General features: G+C 45.0%; 2 protein-coding genes across 2 annotated transcripts; both read left to right on the top strand.

Annotated features, from left to right (window-relative positions):
- Nucleotides 1-6,411: 6,411 nt before the first annotated feature.
- On the top strand, nucleotides 6,412-7,380 carry LOC146975072 (olfactory receptor 1500-like). Its single transcript, XM_085796930.1, has one exon. The coding sequence runs from the start codon at nucleotides 6,412-6,414 to the stop codon at nucleotides 7,378-7,380; it is 969 nt and encodes a 322-aa protein (XP_085653056.1).
- A 2,475-nt stretch (nucleotides 7,381-9,855) lies between these two features.
- On the top strand, nucleotides 9,856-10,803 carry LOC146975071 (olfactory receptor 52N5-like). The gene has a single exon (XM_085796929.1). It carries the CDS (start codon nucleotides 9,856-9,858, stop codon nucleotides 10,801-10,803), a length of 948 nt encoding a protein of 315 aa, XP_085653055.1.
- Nucleotides 10,804-17,232: the final 6,429 nt, after the last annotated feature.

Below are 17,232 nucleotides of genomic sequence, written 5' to 3'. Positions count from 1 at the left end.
CTCCCACCTCCACCATGCTCCCCGCTTGCCACGCAGCCCCGGCCGGTGTAGTCACCGCTACACCGTCGGTCAGGCTGCCGGTGGCTTGTGTTACACCGTCACATCCCCGAAGCGGGCCCGGCAAGCAAGGCCCCCCGGTCACGGTTTCACAAGCACACTCACACAACACACCCTCTACCGTCCCCGTTGTGGGAGACGCGGTAGAGCGGAGCACCGTTGTCAACCGGGTAAAAGCTACCGTTGTCCCTCTATATGAGCGCTACAACCGGCGAGGCTGCACAAGAAAACATCGCTCCCCACTGGTTGTAGCGACCACACAGTTAGCCCCGCGCGCTGCTAGCCGACACCGTGTCACTTCCACGGTGCGTCCGGCTCAGCGTGTTGACCAGCTGACGAGTGATGATTGTCACCGCCGAGCTAACGGCTACGGCGGTGACAAGCATCGTTCGCAGCAGCACGGCAGGGCTGTGTTTCCGGACAATGAGACGGCTGCCTCACGCTCGTTTAACCCACGCCGCTCCAGTGAAGCGGCCGGGCTAACACGAACTGTCTCCCCGGTAAACAGCAGTGGAGCGATGATTGTCACCGCCGAGCTAACGGCTACAGCGGTGACAAGCATCATTCGCAGCAGCACGGCAGGGCTGTGTTTCCAGACAATGAGACGGCTGCCTCATGCTCGTCTAACCCACGCCGCTCCAGTGAAGCGGCCGGGCTAACACGAACTGTCTCCCCGGTAAACAGCAGTGGAGCGGCCAACGTGTCTGACCCTGACCGCTCTGGTCCTGTGACTGTTATTTCCACGGGCGGATCTAACAGCGGCAGGGACTTCATGACGGTGAGGTGCCGGGCGGCGGTGGTGCGTTCAGGTGACACCACGCCGGCTCGGACAACAGAGATGCGTTCACGGACGGCCCCGCGAGCTCGGACAACGGGCTTGGTGCGTTCAGGGACGACTCAGCCCTTTCACAGAGGGCCCCCCATGGGCCAAACTCCCGTTTATGGTGGGTTTGGCGGTGGAGAGGGCCGAAATTGTGTACCACAGCTTTCTAGAAGCTGCTCCACAGCTGTCTGCGCGTCCTCTCACGTGTTTTTACGAAGCATGGCAGAGCAGCTGCGTACTGACAGACTGGCTGGACAGGACCCTCAGACTAGGATATTCTCTCCAGTTCTGCGGGCTCCCCCCAGCGTTCAGGGGCATACAAGAGATGAATCTATCCTCTCAACAAGAGATAGAGTTCCTCGAGGGGGAAATTCAGGACCTGCTATCAAAACAGGCCGTGTCAATTGTCCCTCTTCACGACAAGGAACGAGGTTTTTACTCCCCATACTTTTTGGTTCCCAAAAAGACAGGGGGCTACAGACCCATCCTTGACCTCCGTGCCCTGAATACATGTATCGGTCGCAAAACGTTCCGCATGCTAACCACAAGGAGGCTGCTGGTACTCGTCCAACCAGGCGATTGGTTCTCAACCATCGACTTGAAGGACGAAGCCTGTGTGAGATATAACGAAGGTTACGATATTGTAACCCTAGTTATATTAACACAGGCGGAGCCCTCTACTTAGGGCCCTGCCGCTCTTTCGCCTTACGCTGAAGTTTGGTGGAATGAGGGCAGCTGGCGGTGCATCTGCTTATATAGCCCGCTAAAGGGCGGGAAAGGTAGGCACGCCATACTGGCCGGCTACGTACATGCAAATTTCAGTGGGCCATCGCGCGTACGCGATTGGAGGAGAGATATACCCATAGAGTCCAGTAGAGGGCGAAGCCTGTGTTAATATAACTAGGGTTACAATATCGTAACCTTCGTTACTGTAAAGCAAAGCAAAGTTACTGCTACTGGCACTATGGTTGAGAAGGGCATTGTCTGCTACTTGTGTCGTCCCCAGAAAAGCAGAGTAGCATGTGAATTTGTTGCCGTTGCCCAGTCTCCCTGCTCCTCTCACCCACACACAGCGCCCTGTGCTGGGCTGCACGGCCGGCCAGCCTCCCCTCCAGAGCTTGCCATAACTCTGGAGAAAGTTCTAAAGCTCCTGGCAAAGGTGATGGCAACGGCACGGTACCAACTGCGGCAGCTGTCACATTACCAGCAATGATGTCGACGGGGGCAACAGCCCCGTCGGCACCGTTGCCGTCGTCGTTGCCACTACTGCTACCACTACCAGTGCCGTTGCCGTCACCTTTCCCGGTGCTAAAGATCTTTGGAGCTCGGAGAGGCTGGACACAGTCAAAATAATGCTGCGTTCAAGACAACTCGGAAGTCGGAAAAAAACAAGCTCCGAGTTATAAAAAATGAATTGAACGGCGTCAAACTCGGAAATTACAGGTCGGGAACTCGGGTATCATATCAGAGCTCCGACTTTGACTTGACGTCACGACAACATCAAAACATGGCAGCCCTCGTTTTAAACGGTTAGAATTTAGACATTTTAAGTTATTTGTTGAGGTTTTAATGCATATTTTTGTGTATTATTGCAGTAGCCTATATGAAATATGTTTATATTAAGCTGTGATTGTTGTATGGTGTGAAATTGTGGTCCTCGTATGTGATGGAAATAACGTTTAACTGTTATCAAGGCTATAACATTATGTGCAAATCATCTGCGGCGTCTCCTCTCCTCCAAAATAAACATAATTTACTGCTGCATTTATTTTTCGTATTCAGCTATGAGCCACAACATGCCAAACTTCCTTCAGGTATCCATGTTCTTTTTTTCTTCCGAGTTCCTGCAGCGTGAACGCAATCATGTCGGAAGTCGGAAATTTCCGAGTTGGGAATCCCGACCTCCGAGTTGTTACGAACGCAGCATAAATTCTGTGTTTACTTCTGGTTTCTTCTTCTATGAACACTCCCAGCACGTTAACAACAACACTGGTGACAGACTCCACCTAGTGGTTGGAGTCATACATGCAACATACATCACAGTGGGAAAATAATAGAAATTTCAAAAATTGAAAATTAAAGCATGGGCAGAGGGCCCAAAAAATTGGGCAGCCCTGATCTACAGCCTTGTTTCTCAAATGGGGGTACACATATCTCCATTGTATTATTTTCAGATGATGTTATCTTGTGAAGCATTGAAGTAACTATGTTCTAAAGGTAAACATCTGAGTGCCAAAAAACACACTAAGGACCGGAGAACAGTGCTACAGTAATTTCATATTCCAGCCTTGTCCCCAGTGTTAAGCCTGCCACACACATAAAGATTTTATAAATCTCAACCGATTTATTATCTGTGAGAGACCCCACACATGAAGATAAAAAATCTGTGATTGAACAGTTTTGATCGTATTGTGTGTGGTGTGCTGCGATATTCCAAACACAGCTCACCACACACATTAAGATTTTTCAGAATCTTGACCCTCTGGTCAGAAAACAATCCGGCATCAGCAGTGATACCAGGGGTGTCGTTGTAGCTACTCTTTCGGGTCTATTTCCGGAATGGACAATGAGAGCGACGTAATTTTTTTTTAATGAAAGCGGGACACTTCAGCCTTTACAACGATCCCATCTGTGTGTGTCTGTGTGTCTGTGGCTCCGGACGCCGAGCAGTCAAGCGGCTGTCCAATAGGGACCCGTACGCTGTCACATGACGGGCTGGGAGCGGCGGTCACATGATCGTTTAAACATGGCTGCTGTATTGCTGGTTGTTGCCGGCTACGAGCGCTACCGTCTTTGCTATCGGCTATCAGGAAATCTCCTGTGTATGCGTGAATGTCTGTGTGAACCTCATGTAATGCCAGGGCTGCACTGTGGCTCTCTGTGAGGTTGCCGGTGTTGTGCGGAGAAGTGGCTTGTTGCCGCGAGCAGCATGCAGAGCTCGGTGAGCAGAGCTCAGCAAGCAGAGCTCGGTGAGCAGGCACTTCTCCGCACAACACCGGCTCTCCACACACAAGATGACTTTTGATTGAAACGGTCACCGAAGTCGGCCCCGATAATCGTAAATATTGAACATGTTTAATACTTACGATTATCGGCGCCGAACGTTTTCCGAGCCGATTGTCGGGGGAATTTTGACTCTTAACACACCACACACTATAAGAGAATCTTATAAGATAATCTTAAGACCTTAAGATAATCGGGCGGTGTCTGTCCGTGGTCGGAAGGGGGAAAATCGGGGCAAAATCAGCCCGATTATCTTTATGTGTGTGGCAGGCTTTAGTCTGTACTTCCAGGGGAAGTAGACTCTACTTAGACCCTAAGAACCAGAGAACAGTGCAGACCTGAGAAACATCAGTTTTAAGGTGACATCACCCATAGCGGGGAGTTACAAAAGGAAGTTAACTCATTGAGTGCCAACCACGTAATTTCTCGTTTTTCGTTCCCATGCGTTGAGTGCCAAAAACGAAATTTTTCGTTTTTTGCTTTTTTTTTAAATTATGAAAATAGACACTTTAATACACATTATATGTAAATTTGGGGACTCTACGACGAGGAGAACTGAAATAGATGACGATCAAAGTCACATGACAGCTCATGATCTGGAAGTTTTTATCATAACTCAGCTTCTGCAAACGGAGGTCTGCATGCAGATGCAGCGCAGCTGCGCCGCAGCTGCTCCGCTCTCACCCGCGAGGCTGCAGCAGCTGGGAGCTGAACCAGGAAGCTCTCAGCCGACTGTCCCGCCCGGTCTTCATCTGGAGCAACACCGTGTCCTCCCCAAAGTCCTCCCGCGGTAAAATCTGATGGTCTCTGGGTCAAAGCAGACCGGCACCACCGACCCGTACCACAGACGGACCGCGACCACCGGCGGACCGGTGTTCGCAGAGCCGCTGTGGCCAGGCAGAGCCTCCCGTTCCGCGGCGAGAGGCTGTGACACGGCACGGTGCGTCTGTGTTATTGTTGTTTAGTGGCGCCCCCCCGCCCCCGATGGTGGTTTTGTGAATAGAACAACAATTGTTGTGTATATTTATCTTATACGAGCCCTTTGATCCAGAAATGCGAGTGTGAGAAGAGCGACAGGCACAAACAGCGCACCTTTCATAAAAGACGCTCTATCTCCTTTTCTAGAAAAAAAGGAGGGATTTTGGTGAAACCCAGCCATGTTTAGCTTGACTTTTCTCAGGAACGGAGGCACGTAGAAACAAACGGTTTGTGGCCATTTGAAGGATAAAGTTAAACCTTTCAAATGAGCCACAGTATGTGTTGGTGGCAATAATATAGAATACACTATGGCTCTAAAATAAAAAGTCAAATATGGTCTAATTTGCCGGTACACTTGACTAAAACTTTGGAAAGGAGCGCGGCACTCAATGAGTTAAGCGTGAACTTAAACTTGCCAAAATGTGATACAAAAATAAGGTGCAATCCCAGCTCACTTCAGGTAACTCTAGACCTGCATGGGAGGGAGTCACATCAATTATGGGCATACAATCAAATGGGATCCCTATTTCCCTCGCCTGCCAGACAATGAGCTCACGAGGGATTAAAATAGTTTTTATAATCGTTTTAATATCTGATGATTTCAGTAATGAACTATCAGCATACAGATATGCCTCACTGCCCACCCAGATGTCCCCATGGAAATAAGTGAGGCCACTGTATGCAAGTTTTTCAGAGGAATAAAAGGGAGAAAAGGCCCTGGGCCAGACAACATTGGTGGTAGGCTTTTGAAGAACTGTGCAGAGGAATTGACTGGCATCACTCTCATCTTCAGGCAATCCCTCCAGCTCTGCAGAGTTCCTGGTCTCTGGAAAGCAACTAACTAAAGGCTAATGTTAAACAAATAGTGAAAGTAAAACTGTAACATAAGATAAAGGGTACATGAAGGATAAAGACAACAGAACAAGCTAACAAAAGCATTAACCTGTAGATGCCAATGAATGACATCATGATATTTCAGAGGTAAAGTTTCACCATTGATATTTTAGGCTATCTCTGTGATCAGGGGATTTGGAGAGCATGGCTAATGCTGAGTCAGCTGGCCTGTCAGCATGTGACACGCAGCTCATGGTCACCACATAAAAGTATGAGCTGTTGGCTGATGTCTAGGGTGGAGGTTGGTTTGGAGTTGCACTAGGTAATTCTGAAGCACACGCACGCACGCACGCACGCACGCACACACCATCGGCAGCTGGAAAATGTGTTTGAGTTCATGTGATTTTGTTTTTTTGATTTGGTTCTCTGTGTAATTATACTTAATATTACACTTTCTTTACCCCATCATATCACACAGTTCGCAGGTTAAAGCCTGCTCCCATTTAATCAAATCTTTGTGCATGTGTGATATGGAGCTCTTATTTTACAGGAGCATAAACCTGTATTTCACTGTATGTAAATAACTGGGGACACTGATACAGTATGTGACAAACTATATTGTATTTATCATAGGTCCGTCACACCTGTTGGACATTTAGTTTTTTCACAATATCACAGATGTTTGCAGCTGTATCTTTTCCTAATCCATTGCATGTATGCAGTTTTATACAGATATGGGAAACCAGACTATCAGAGATGACATGCTGCTCATAGAGGGATTAAAGGTCTCTTCCCAGTTCTTCTTTCCGACCTTCATCCTCATCCTCCTCATCTACACCTTCACCATAACATCCAACGTCTGTCTGGTGGTCCTGACCCTCAGCAACAGGAGCCTTCACCAGCCAATGTACCTGCTGCTCTGCAACCTGAATATAAATGATTTGTTCGGAGCCACAGTAATTATCCCTAGTTTGCTCAGAGATCTGTTACTTTCTACCCACTCGAAACATCTGTACATCCACTACAACAGCTGTGTGACTCAGGCTTTCTTGAGTCACATGTATGTAGGTGCTTCCCACACTGTACTAATGATCATGGCCTTTGACCGCTACGTGGCCATCTGCAGTCCACTGTGTTACAACACCATCATGACCAAAAGGATGGTGGTGAACCTCTCGCTTGCTGCCTGGGGAACCATCCTGGTGCTGGTGTCCATCCTGTTGGGCCTCACTATCCGCCTGTCCCGCTGCAGGTCGGTCATAACCAACCCATTCTGTGACAATGCCTCGTTGTTCAAGCTCTCCTGTGAGAGCCTCCTCATCAACCAGATCTACGGCCTCGGCTACACTGCAGTGCTGCTGGGATTCTCCATCGGCAGTGTCACGCTCACCTACCTGAAGATCGCTACCGTGTGTCTGGGCAGTAAAAACAAGGCGCTGAACAGGAAAGCGCTGCAGACCTTTGCCACACACCTGACTGTGTATGTCCTGCTGCTGGGTTCGGGTTTTATTATTGTTATTATGCACCGTTTCCCTCAGCTAACAGACCAAAAGAAGATGGTGGCCATTCAGCGTGTCGTGGTTCTTCCAGCTCTGAATGCTGTGATCTATGGGCTGCAGATCAAAGAGATCAAGCAGAGAATTGTTGCCTTGTTCCACTGCAGCAAAGCAATTCAACAGAAATGAAACAATTCACGATCAAACTCTTAAAATCCTTTGCACACATATATTTTGATATATTATGTTATATTTAGACCTATGGAGTGAGTTCTTTGAAAAGACATCACAATGACTTGTCAGGCTGTAAATATTAATGACAGTCAGTGTAGCAGCCTTTTTTCAATTTGACATAAAAGTTTATAAACTTAAGCTCTTTGTGGTTTTATTGTTGAAAAATGCAGATTTTTCTCCTTGAAGTGTTCAATCATGGGTAATAGACGTTATATAATAATTAATTAATAATAATTTCTTTGTTCAGCACAGTACAACGAGTTGCTGATATAAATAATTGGTTTCTTCATATTCCGTTCCCCTGTGTCACCACACTCCTCTGCATTTCTCAGGCCCCAGTTTTTTCTTTTTCTTTGGTTCCAGCACCATGTGGAGCCACAGTAATGAATCAATGCCGAAACAAGGAGAGTATTTCAGGACTGAATATCTCTGGAAAACTTGAAAAATGATCACACCCCCTCAAATATGTTTTATTAATGGTCGTCCTGGACTTCCATAAATGTAAATGGAAAAGTTGAGTGGCTAAATGGATAAATGGATTCCATAGACTTTTGAGAAATGAATCAATGCTGTAATATTGAGTGTCACAAACAAAACTTTAGAATGTAAGTGTGCATGTGTTAACACCACATGCAAATTGTCATCCTGCACTGTTTCCCTCAGTTCCTTCAGACCACAGGAAGATGACAACAATATATATAAATCACAGCCATTGTGTTTCTGTCAACTAAACATGCTTATATTTGAGACAATATTTTGAGGCGTCTATATTTTGCTCAGCAAAGATGGGAAAATACTATCAAATTGATTGTATTAAAAGGTAATAATATTACTTCTGAAGTAAATTTAACAACACTTGCGCTGTACCATTCAAAATGACTGACCCATGGAAAGAGCTGGAACACGTATTTATTTAGAAGAAGTTTAGTCGATGGTGATTAAACTTCTAAATAAATGGAATACTATTTGTACTAAACTGAAGAGTCTTCAGAAAGGACCAGTTTGTTTCTTTACACTTAACTGAACAACTGAATTGTGGAGAATCTAAGCGATCAAATGATGTGTATTAAGCCCATTTTAAGCGCCATCTAACTACTGTATGCACGAATGAAGCAACTTCGAAACTGCTTAAATGGGCAATCTATTGGGCTTTGTACAGTACATACAAGAACTGCACAGAAAATACGAATATGAATACGAATACGAATTACTTTATTAATCCACAAAGGGAAATTCATTTGTCTATCGGCTCATCGACCATTTAAAATAGAAATAGACCCCATGTATATTCGAGACTCAACTTTTATTTGAGAATTTACAAGAAATAATGCTGTGACATAATGTGTGAATCAGTGCTGGGCACGTTACTTTGAAAAAGTAATTAGTTATAGTTACTAGTTACTTTCCCCAAAAAGTAACAGAGTTAGTAATGGTATTCCTCCACACAGACAGGCTCTTTGATGCACTGTATCACTCTGCCTCTCCCACACGCCGTTGATCTAAACAGCTGGTAGGCGGAGTGATACAATGCAACATGGAGCCTGCCTGTGTGGAGGAATACGGGTTCAGCTGCACTCGAGCGGAGCAAGTGGGACAGATTTGCCCAGTCCCCAAAATATTTTGCACTGGTTGGGCTTAGGCAATGATGAAAGGAGTTGGTTAAGTTTAGTAAAAAGACCAGGTAGAGGCTCGACAGGCCAGATAGAGTCCGGAAGTAGAGAGTCCAGATAAGTAGGAGGGGGTCACCTGTTGACATGCAGATTTCCTTATATTGAAAGCCTTGTTGGAATGGTGGGACGATGGCATGTCGGAATAGCAATATGTCTAAATGGTGGGATGGCCAGTTGGTGGGATGTCGGAATGACAGCATGTAACCGGTGTGTATAGACATTGGCAAATTATGATTGAACCTGTAAGAGAGACCCATGTAAGATGCTGGGCAACAGGTTGCTAAGCAAAATTTGACCTGCCAGCATGAGACACTGCAGCTCACAGCCACAGAGGAACTAAATAAAAGACTGTGCTGCTTCATGTCTTGTCTGGGGTGGAGTGCGGCCTGTGCTGCACAAAGTGATGGTCACAAACAAAGCTTAGTCATACCCTGTGATCATGTGAATGTGACTGATGTCTAAGCTTTTTTCAGAAACCAGACTATAAGACTGATCACTATGTGTAAATGTTTAACAGCTTCTATTTAAGTTCCTCTTCTTAATTATGCTGAAAAACAACTGTGACAAAATAACTCGGTGATGTCCTTTTAAAATCTTTAAATGAAACAATGAGAAGTTATAATCAGCCAACATAATTCTGACTGTTGTCAAGTTGTTTCTGATTTGTGGCATCATGAAATAATGTTGTTGCTTGTGTGTAACTAGAGCTGTGTAACAGGTCCTAGCAGCTCTCATCATCACTGTTCATTACAGTTTAATTATGGAAAATCAGACTTTCATTACAGATATTTTAATTTTGGAGGGGTTAAAGGTAACCCCTCAGTCCTCCAGCCCTGCATTCATCCTCCTCCTGTTCATGTACACCTTCATCATGGTGTCCAACCTGGGCCTGGTGGTCCTGATCTTCAGCAGCAGGACCCTCCACCAGCCCATGTACCTGCTGTACTGCAACATGAGTATTAATGATGCATTTGGAGCCACAATAATTATCCCTCACGTCCTCAAAGATTTGCTGTCGTCAAGCTCGGAGCGGTACATCCACTACATCAGCTGTGTCACTCAGGCCTTCTGTAATCACCTCTATGGAAGCACTTCCTACACTGTGCTTATGATCATGGCCTTTGACCGATATGTGGCAATCTGCAACCCACTGCGTTATGCCACCATCATGACCAACAGGATGGTGCTGAACCTGTCGCTTGCTGCCTGGATTGTGGCTTTTGTCATGGTGTCGATCCTGTTGGGCCTCACTATCCGCCTGTCCCGCTGCAGGTCGGTCATATCCAACCCATTCTGTGACAATGCTTCCTTGTTCAAGCTCTCCTGTGAGAGCGTCCTCATCAACCAGATCTACGGCCTCGGCTACACCGTGGTGCTGCTGGGCTCCTCCATTGGCAGCGTCACGCTCACCTACTTGAAGATTGCCGCCGTGTGTCTGCGCAGTAAAAACAAGGCGCTGAACAGAAAAGCGCTGCAGACCTGTGCCACACACTTGACCGTGTACATCCTCCTGATTGTGTCAGCCTTCATCATCATCATAATGCACCGTTTCCCTCAGTTGACAGACCACAGGAAAGTGGCGGCCATTCTTGGCGAAGTGATTCTTCCCACTCTGAATGTTGTGATTTACGGGCTGCAGATCAAAGAGATCAGACACAGAATTATGGCCATGTTTCAAAATAAAGCTGTATTGATGCTTTTCAAATGATGCATTGTTAGATCAGAGAGCTGAGGAAGATTTCCACAACTGTGAAAATTAGATATTCAAACCATTTGTTTCAGTGAAAGTTGTCCACACAAAAGAAAGTTCACAAAATTACATTACAACTCATTCTCATTGGTGAATATTCATGCCTTTTAGTGCACTATAATTATTTATATATGAAATGTTTCTTATGTTATTTTATTTTTATATGTATTATATTTAAACAGTCTAAAAATAAATTGACCTATTTAGAAGTGACTTATTATAATAAAATATTAGAGGACATTAAAAATAATATTAAAATAATATGTATATATTACTAGTAATAGTGTGTATATATATGTATGTGTATATGTGTATAGATAGATAGATAGATAGATAGATAGATAGATAGATAGATAGATAGATAGATAGATAGATAGATAGATAGATAGATAGATATGTAACCAATCATTTCAACATGGTGTTTTCCCAAATGGTATGAAAACAGTAAAGGTAATAACCAATATTCAAAGTTGAGATAAACAGTGTCTCTAATATTTTTGAAAATTGAGGAAGTAGGGATACAGGCCTATAATTGTCCATATAATGTTTGTCAAACAATTGGATGTATTAATTGATAAAACAATATATTAAATAAATATCTCATGTCCTATTGGAATTATTTAAACATTGACAAAAATGAATAAGTCTTCTCTTTCTATAAACACGAGTTGACTGGAGAATGAATGAGCTTTAATATCACTTCAGGAAAACAGCCAAGGAAAAACAGGTTCGCTTCTCATGAGTACTGCACAACAACTAAACAAAACTATGCAGTTAACCCTTGACCTATGTCTAGAGCTCCCCCTAGTGGCCCACCCTCAACTCCTATTGTTAAGCTCAACTAAATATATAACAGAAATATTACTGACAGGTTTTTTGATATAGACCTACATTACCATTGCCCATTAATCAAAACAATAGATAAAATTAAAGAAAGACAATTTCCATTCATTTATTTCCATTCTTGACAGTGATAATTCCAATTCTGACACTGTTGCAAGACAGCCAGGAAGCATCACAAAAAGTTAAAATGATAATAAAGGTTTTGACCAGCAGGGGGGGTTTGTGTGCACATGAAACCTCGAGAAATGAACCTTTGTTTAAACCATTTGGATGGAAAGCTTCAAAGGCTTCATGAGGCTTCATCTGGCCATCACTACTTAGCCGTGGTCGGCATCAATGCTAAGCACTACTATGCTAAGCACTAATGGTTACTCACCAGAGTTTTCTCTCGACAAAAACACAATAACATGGTGATTTCTGGCAACCCAAAAACCTCCTCACGGGATACCTTCCGGAATCAATAACTCAAAACGAAATAAAGTTTTAATTACCCTTTATCTAGTTATTAACCTTAACGTGCTTTCTTCGCTGTGGTGTGTTTGTCCTTGTCGGCATCAGTGCAGGAAGAATGAAGGAGCAGGGAAAAACAAAAGAACTAAGAGCGTGAGTAGCGCTTGACTGTGATGAATATGTCACACTGAAGTCACGCTTAAAACCAGATCCCCGGGCCACACCAACACAGATACAAGAGGCTGTATTACAAAAACACGTAGTTTATTACTGATAGGCAGCAGGGTGGGTTTTAAATATAAAATCAAGCAATTGTTCAAAATACAAGGCCTATTGATCAATGATTAAAAACAGTACTGCAGAATTTATATATATATATATATATATATATATATATATATATATATTTTTTTTTTATTTATTTAAAAGGGACAATACACATACACATAATGAACATTCGTACGTGTGCACAAATGTAAATGTGTCAGAGTTAGCAACTTGCTAATTTGCATCCGTAGTCCCTTGGCAGGTAACACACAAACAGACAGAAACTAAACAAAACACAACAACTCCGCCCACACCAGTACGTCTTCCCAGAATGAGGGAATAAATTAGCTCCATAAAATGCTTCTTTATAAAAGAAAAATAGATATTTATATAACTGTACACGGCATCTATACAGCATGAAGACATGCCCAATGTCTCAGAATCCCACGAAACAGTCCAGGAAGTCCCTCAGGATACACAGTCCGTCTCGAGGAGAGGGTGGCGGCGTCCGCTTAGATCCTCCCAATAATCTCTCGTTGTGGGCCTGTCTTTATGCAGTTTCAGTCTGCCGCTTCTCTCCGGCTCGTCCTTCTCCAGGAACACTCCGTCATGGCTGAAAGAGACAGTCAATCACAGATGGCTCGGCACCAACAGTAGCCACACACACGCGCAGACCATAGACACAGTTGTGTACTTCCCTTCACTTTAGAGGTAAGATCGGGCCTAAAAAATCCAGCCCGACCCGACCCAGGCTCGTGGGATTAAAGCCCGACCCGACCCGAACCCAAGCAATTAACTTGATTTGCAGGCCCGAGCCCGAACCAAACCCGAAATTTCATATTTTATTTGTGAGGACTCAGAGTACGTCCTTAATCTAGCGCGGCACTTTAAGAGAGAGAGAGAGAGAGAGAGAGAGAGAGAGAGAGAGAGAGCGCAGAGAGAGAGACGGGGAGAGGGAGAGAGAGAGAGCGCAGAGAGAGAGACGGGGAGAGAGAGAGAGAGAGAGAGCGCGCAGAGAGACAAAGAAGAGCAATGACGGGGTGGATAATAGACAGACTTGGGTTTAAGATCTTGGGCTTACACTGCAAGACTATTCGTCTGTTCACATCTCAAACTGCACGAGCGTCCCTCTTCAGTCCTACGTCTCAGATCAGTCTCAGACCCACTAATTGCACGTCGTTCTACGATTGCGCTCCACCACGATTACCCTGCGATGCCGCTGAGATTTGTGCTGCTCTATAATTGCTTGATTGTAAACATCAAATTGACATTGGTTCCTGATGTTGGTTCCTATAGCAGAGTCCATGTGGAAGATCAGACCGACAAACACACAGACAGACAGCGCGCATCACCTCCAAGGCCGGTGCTGCAGAGAGAGAGAGAGAGAGAGAGAGAGAGAGAGAGAGAGCGGCGCTCTCCAGCCAGCTGACGTGTAGTTCACCTGCGGCTCACCTGCAGCTGTCAGAGGAGCCTCACTAGTTCTCTCTCTGGCCTGCACTTTAAAAGTTCAGCCTATCAGGTCAGCTGAGCTGAGCCAGAGCACAGTGGACGTGGCTCGTGTAGGCTCGCTATTTTATACTGTAACGGCAAGAAAAAAAATAATCGTCCTCAATCGCTGATTGTCTGATAGTAGCCTACGTGTGTGTGTATTTGTCGGGCTGATCTTCCACCACGGACTGCGCTGCATTAGTGATCATCACCCGGTCACCCTGTCTGTCACAGCTGTGGTCTAACTTCAGCTTCTCACTTCCCTGTCCCTCCTCTCTCTGTCTGCCCGTTCTAACTCCATCTGACGAAGTTCAGCATCCTGTCCTGTTTAGTTAAATAGCAATTACCTTACAGCGCCCTCTCTGTTTTTTTTTTCCCTAATTATTTATTTTATAACAAGTATTCCTCAGTTTAGTATCTCCACACATCGTTTATACATTTCTATAAACATATATTAAAAAAAAAAAAAAAAAAAAAAGTCAGCGAGAGAGAAGCCCGGCCCGACCCGACCCGAACGTAATGATTGACATTTTATACGGGTCGGGTCGGGCTCGGGCTCGGGCTCGGGCTTAAGATCTTACCTCTACTTCACTTATTGTCATTAAAGCAGAAGTAAGCGATCCGGTCATTTTGGCTAACTTCTTGTCAGCCGATGGAGTTAGCAGTCCCCACCCTCGTCATTACGTCACCACATGCACACGCATCCCTTGGCTGCACACACAGAGAGGACCGCCCCTTTATGCCGTTCTCTCTCCTCATTGGATAAATCTTGTAGGATACAAAGAAAGTTTTCTCCTCGGCTTACAGCAGAGCAGAGTGACTGACCCGTGTTTCAGACCAAACACTATATAAGTGATTGCTGTGGGAAGACATAACTATTTAAGACTTATATTAACACAAACATTCCGCTTACTTCTGCTTTAAAGGGGGAACCCCCCTTCGGGGCTGGGCTGGGCAGGACAGGGCAGGGCAGGGCAGGGCAGGGCAGGGCAGGGCAGGGCAGGGCAGGGCAGGGCAGGGCAGGGCAGGGCTTTTTTACAAACAGTTTGTCTCAAAGGGCTTTACATGGCATCGTAGCAACATCCTCTGTCCTTAGACCCTCACATCGACTGAGGAAAAACTCCATGGAAAACCCTTTTAACAGGGAAAAATCGGAGAAACCTCAGGATGAGCAACAGAGGAGGGATCCCTCACCCAGGACGGACAGACGTGCAATAGATGTTGTTACAGACAAGAAAACAGTTTACAGTTTATGTCACAGAATGTGCGAAATATGGAAATGTTAGCAGGAGTTGATGAAGGCAGCCTCTGGTGAGAGGGGGGGTGGGGGTGGGGGAGGCAGGGAGAGCTGGCCAGCTCAATGGGGGGACTGGGTGGCAGATTGGTCCATGGAAAGGGAGGGGAGGCCGGTCTAGCAGCAGGGGAAAGGGTGGGAGGGGGGGCGATGCAGGCGGCGGCTGGTGCAGAGAGATGGAGCTCCGGTGGATCTGCGGAAACACAGAGAGAGTGCGAGACACCAAGGCCAAACTACAAAGTACAACAGAAAGGGAAGGGAATCAGCCTGACCTCAGGTGTGCATCATCCTCTAAATGCTCAGCTCAGCTGGCTTTGGACCAATGGTTTGTTAATTGTAGGAGAGGGGAGGGGAACAGGGGGAGACAAGGAAAGCTGTGTGCAAAAGTCCACAGTATAATACATTAGGCCTGTAACGATACACCAAAGTCAAAATTCGATTCGTATCTCGATTTCTGACCCACGGTTCGATACACGATTCGATTCAATTCAAATTTTTTAAGCTTAAAAAAAGAAGAGATTTTGGTAGCAAAATAGTCGACCAAGCACTGGTCGACCAAAAAAACATTAGCCGACCAAAATCTCATTGGTCGATTGGTTGCAAGAAAAAAACCCAAACAAACATTTGGAGCTGTACCTTGTCAAATTTAAGTCAAAATCAATATGACTGAACTGTAGCCTATATGAAAGACTATATGGCTTTTATTTTGAAGGGCCAGATACAGGACACGTGACACTTTTTTGTTGTTGTTTTTTTTTACACGGCACGGCAGGTCTCTCTCTCTCTCTTTTTTTTGGTCAAAAGTGACTTTTTCCGATGTTGTTACCCTGATGTTGACTCGACGTGGAAGCACGTGTGACAGTTGAGGGTCTTGAGGGTCCTGTCACTATGCCACCAATTGATCATGCGCCCTGGCTACTTGGCCAAGGGATGTCCCTTTGGCCAAGTGGTTAGCGCGCATGACTCTAGTAGTGGCAGTAGTAGTTTATTTGATCTTTTACACAGTATTATTTACAGTTTAGCATCAATCACAGTCAGTCAACCTTCCATGAAACCATCATTCGTTCAACTAGTTCATAAATAGATCGAAAAGGTGTAGGCTGAAGCTATCTAGCTTATAGATGCCTACCCTTTAATTCAATTTTCCATTAAATCCATTAGAGCTCTTCATGATTTCAAAGTCATAGAAAGAAACAAGTATCCAATAATTAACAAATGTAGCCAAAAATATAATAAATAGATAATTAAACAGTATTACAGTTACAATCAGAGTCATAGAAAGAAACTAGAACATTTCTTTGGGAAATTTTGAGAGGGCCACGGGAGCTACTGCCGGTTTTGCCATCTCTGTCAACATGGGAATCAAACCCACGATCTTAAGGTCAACGAGCTCTGGCCTGAGAATCAGACGTGACCACGGCAACTTGAGGTGGTTGCCAATGACGATAGGGGCCCCCTAGGCTGAGACAGACAGAAACGTGGAGAAAAAGAGCACTGGTCTCGCAAAAGGCTTAACGTGACAAAAACGGTAACTCCTATCAGAACAAAACACAGATCAACGTTGCTCTAAGGACTTCCTGAAAAATTTGGTACAATTTGGTGTTTCTACAGTAAATATTTTGGAGACGCTGGCAGTTTTAAAACATCGGTTCGTTCTGCTTCTCAGAAAATCTTTGTATTGGAGTCAATGAGAAGCAGAGACAGACGTGGCCGCACTTAGAGGCTGATTCTGTAAATTCTGTAAGTCTCTCTGATATTTTGAGCACATGGTTAGAGACAGAACAGACAGACAGAACTACAATTTTCTGAAAAAATTATGTGTGTAGAGTGTAAATTGTGGCCGGGCCGAGTGTGGAAAGAGAAAAAATCTGGAGTTTTTCCTGGCTTTTGCCCACTCTAACTGATGATGTCACCCACTCTGACACGAACATTCTGTGCAATAAACAACCATTAGAGGCCCTGTCCCAATATCCGCACTTCCGCCCTAAGGTCTTCCTTGAAGTGTGCATTTCTGGAAAGCGCACTTAGGGGTGTAAGTGCGCAAG

This window comes from Trachurus japonicus, chromosome 14, assembly GCF_045865225.1.
Source record: "Trachurus japonicus isolate A0001 chromosome 14, Traja_1.0".
NCBI lineage: Eukaryota > Metazoa > Chordata > Actinopteri > Carangiformes > Carangidae > Trachurus > Trachurus japonicus.
This window is presented reverse-complemented; position numbering and strand designations above follow the sequence as displayed.